Genomic DNA, 2,792 nt, shown 5'->3' on the forward strand with positions numbered 1-2,792 from the left:
ACTGAGTGTAAATTACAGGAAGCTCTATCAGATGGTGAAATAATTTTTAAAGAGTCTTTTGGTCCTTGGCTCAAATTCAATAAGTACTGTTTGTATACCAAGATATGTGAAATGTAAATGTTGTAGGTTATATTTCACTCTTGTAGCTATAAAAATGTAGAACAGAGATAGCTTGTACTACTGAGTTAACAAAAGTTATACTAAAGTATCCTGTTAAAGAAAAAAATATACAGAGAGTTAAGCTCGTTGCTGTAACCCCTTTTGGATTGAAGTGTGCTGATTTTTTATATATGTATATTATATATATATTCTGCAAAAGTATATATATATAAAATGTATATATAAAATGGCCTAATGCAGACATCCATTGTATTGCAGTTATGAAATGAAGACATTTTGGCAAGAACATTGTATCATAGTTCATGAATTTGCAGTGGATCTTTGTTCCTTTTTACTGTGGTATTTTAGAAATGAGTCTCAAGTTTGAAATTAGATCTGCCAAGTTGGAGTTTTGCTGCTTCAGCTTTGCACTGGGTGTCCGAATAAACCAGTATGAATGTAGTATTTGCCCTGTGTGAAGCAGCTACACCCCAACAGATAGGAGGAAAAAAACTAGAAAGAACTATTTCAAGTTTATCTTTTTGTATATGAAAATAAACAGTAAATTACAAGTAATTGTTTCTGTTGTTGGTGCGACGTTAAAAAGTCATTTTATTGTCTCTGGCATCTAGCTGGAGTATTTCCTGTTTTGTAGAGGAATGTTTGGTGTTTTAGTGGTATCTCTGTTGTCCAAAATCGCTAACGAAGTCCCTGCAGAGGCATAGCTGAGGCCTCTAATTCTACATATCATTTGCTAACTCACTCCTCTAAAGGCAAGAGGGAATTAGCTCGACTCGCTGTGTCCTTTTAAGGGTGTTGCCTCTTGTAGTACTGTGGTAACACTGCTTATCATTCCTAGTGAAGAACTGTTCACACAGAGCATTACGTGCATGTTAAGCTGTATCATACTAAGTTCAGCGATGCAGCTGCAGCAACTGATGGTGATGGGGGGTTTAAACTAAATCCCAGGACCTCGCAGTGAAGTGTCTGCACTTCCACCTTCCACCAGCTCTAGCAGAAGAGCAGAGCAGAGAGCAAGGGACAGCAATGACCTAAACGGCTCTAACCTGATTCACAAAAACTTGCCCACTAATACCTTAACAGTTGTTGAGAAGCTCAACATGAGCCAGCAATGTGTGATCGCAGCCCAGAAAGCCAACTGTATCCTGGGCTGCATCAGAAGAGTGTGGCCAGCAGGGCGAGGGAGGTGATTCTGCACCTCTACTCTGCTCTGGTGAGACCCCACCTGGAGTAACACATACAGCTCTGAAGCCCCCAACATACAAAGGACATGGACCTGTTGGAGCAGGTCCAGAGGAGGGCCACTAAGATGATCTGAGGGCTGGAGCACCTCTGCTATGAGGAGAGGCTGAGAGCGCTGGGGCTGTTCAGCCTGGAGAAGAGAAGGCTTCGGGGAGATCTTATTGCGGCCTTCCAGTACCTAAAGGGGGCCTACAGGAGAGCTGAGGAAGGACTTTTTACCAGGGCATGTAGTGATAGGACAAGGGGGAACAGCTTTAAACTGGAAGAGGGGAGGTTTAGATTAGATAGTAGGAAGAAATTTTTCACAATGAGGGTGGTGAGACACTGAAACAGGTTGCCCAGGGAAGTTGTGGCTGCCCCATCCCTGGAGGTGTTCAAGGCCAGGCTGGATGGTGCTTTGAGCAACCTGGGCTGGTGGGAGGTGTCCCTGCCCATGGCAAGGGGGGGTTGGAACTCGGTGATCTTCAAGGTCCCTTCCAACCTAAATCATTCTATGTCAAAGTTACAGTGAATGCAGAGCTGCTATCAGAGCCATGAACGGAGTGAAGCAGCACGCCCTGTTCATGTTGTCCCCACTGGAGCTGCACAGCCAGGTCCTTGGTGAGGATGGCTACGCATTTTCCTCCGGCAAGGGAAACACGCAGCAGGCACGAGTGCTGTGGGGTTCCTGGTCAGGGAAATGGCTTCAGCGTGAGGTACCTCCCGTCAGGGCGGGCATCGGACCTGCGGCTGAGATGCAGCTTCCATACACCATGCGTGCGTTTTTGTTTTTTTTTTCCCCCACTTCAGCAGAGTGCTGAACAAGATTCAGTGAGGCAGGGGGACTGGACCTGGAAAAAGTTTAAAAACAAATAAAAAGCTTGAGCTCCCTGTACACGTAGCACCACAGTGGGCTCTGTAGTCCCCACAACGTGAGGCAAGAAGATGCCCTCAGCCACCAACTGAAGCATGGCCGGACCTCTCTGGGCAAGCAGCCTGCGGACCTCTCTGGGCAAGCAGCCTGCAGGGAAGCGATGGCATGGTGATGCAGCCCTTATGTTTTGGTGTTTTCCATTGCTGAACTGGTCCTTTTTTTTTTTTTTTCCCCCAGCAAAAATGCCTCTTGCTTGGTGGTGGGTTGGAAATGCTTACAGTGGGCTCACATGAAGCCAATATAAACATTAACAGGCACCTGTGAGGGAGAAATAGCAATAATCGGGCTGGTGTTTGTCCTGACAAAGAGCCTGATGTCAAACCACCAAACGGTGACTAAACCCAACCCATCCTTTGGGGCTGGAGCCCAGGGCCATCACCCCCGGGGCTAGCCTAGCCAGCCCTTTCCAGGCAGTCCCTGCAGCTCCCGTGAGGCCGAGCCCCACGCCTTCGCCCTCCCTTCCCCACAGCGCTCGGGCAAATCCCGCTCCTCCCAATCCTCCCGTGTAGTTTTCCCG

At 47.1% G+C, this 2,792-nt stretch overlaps 1 protein-coding gene across 1 annotated transcript in view; it reads left to right on the forward strand.

Moving 5' to 3' along the window:
* Positions 1-1,895: 1,895 nt before the first annotated feature.
* Positions 1,896-2,792, forward strand: part of EXOG (endo/exonuclease (5'-3'), endonuclease G-like) — a 23,381-nt gene continuing 22,484 nt past the window's right edge. The window contains exon 1 of the mRNA XM_009887776.1: positions 1,896-2,118. Within this exon, the coding sequence (XP_009886078.1) occupies positions 1,896-2,118 (223 nt within the window). The remainder of the gene's footprint in view (positions 2,119-2,792) is intronic.

The sequence above is a fragment of the Charadrius vociferus genome, unplaced genomic scaffold, assembly GCF_000708025.1.
Source record: "Charadrius vociferus isolate BGI_N301 unplaced genomic scaffold, ASM70802v2 scaffold566, whole genome shotgun sequence".
NCBI lineage: Eukaryota > Metazoa > Chordata > Aves > Charadriiformes > Charadriidae > Charadrius > Charadrius vociferus.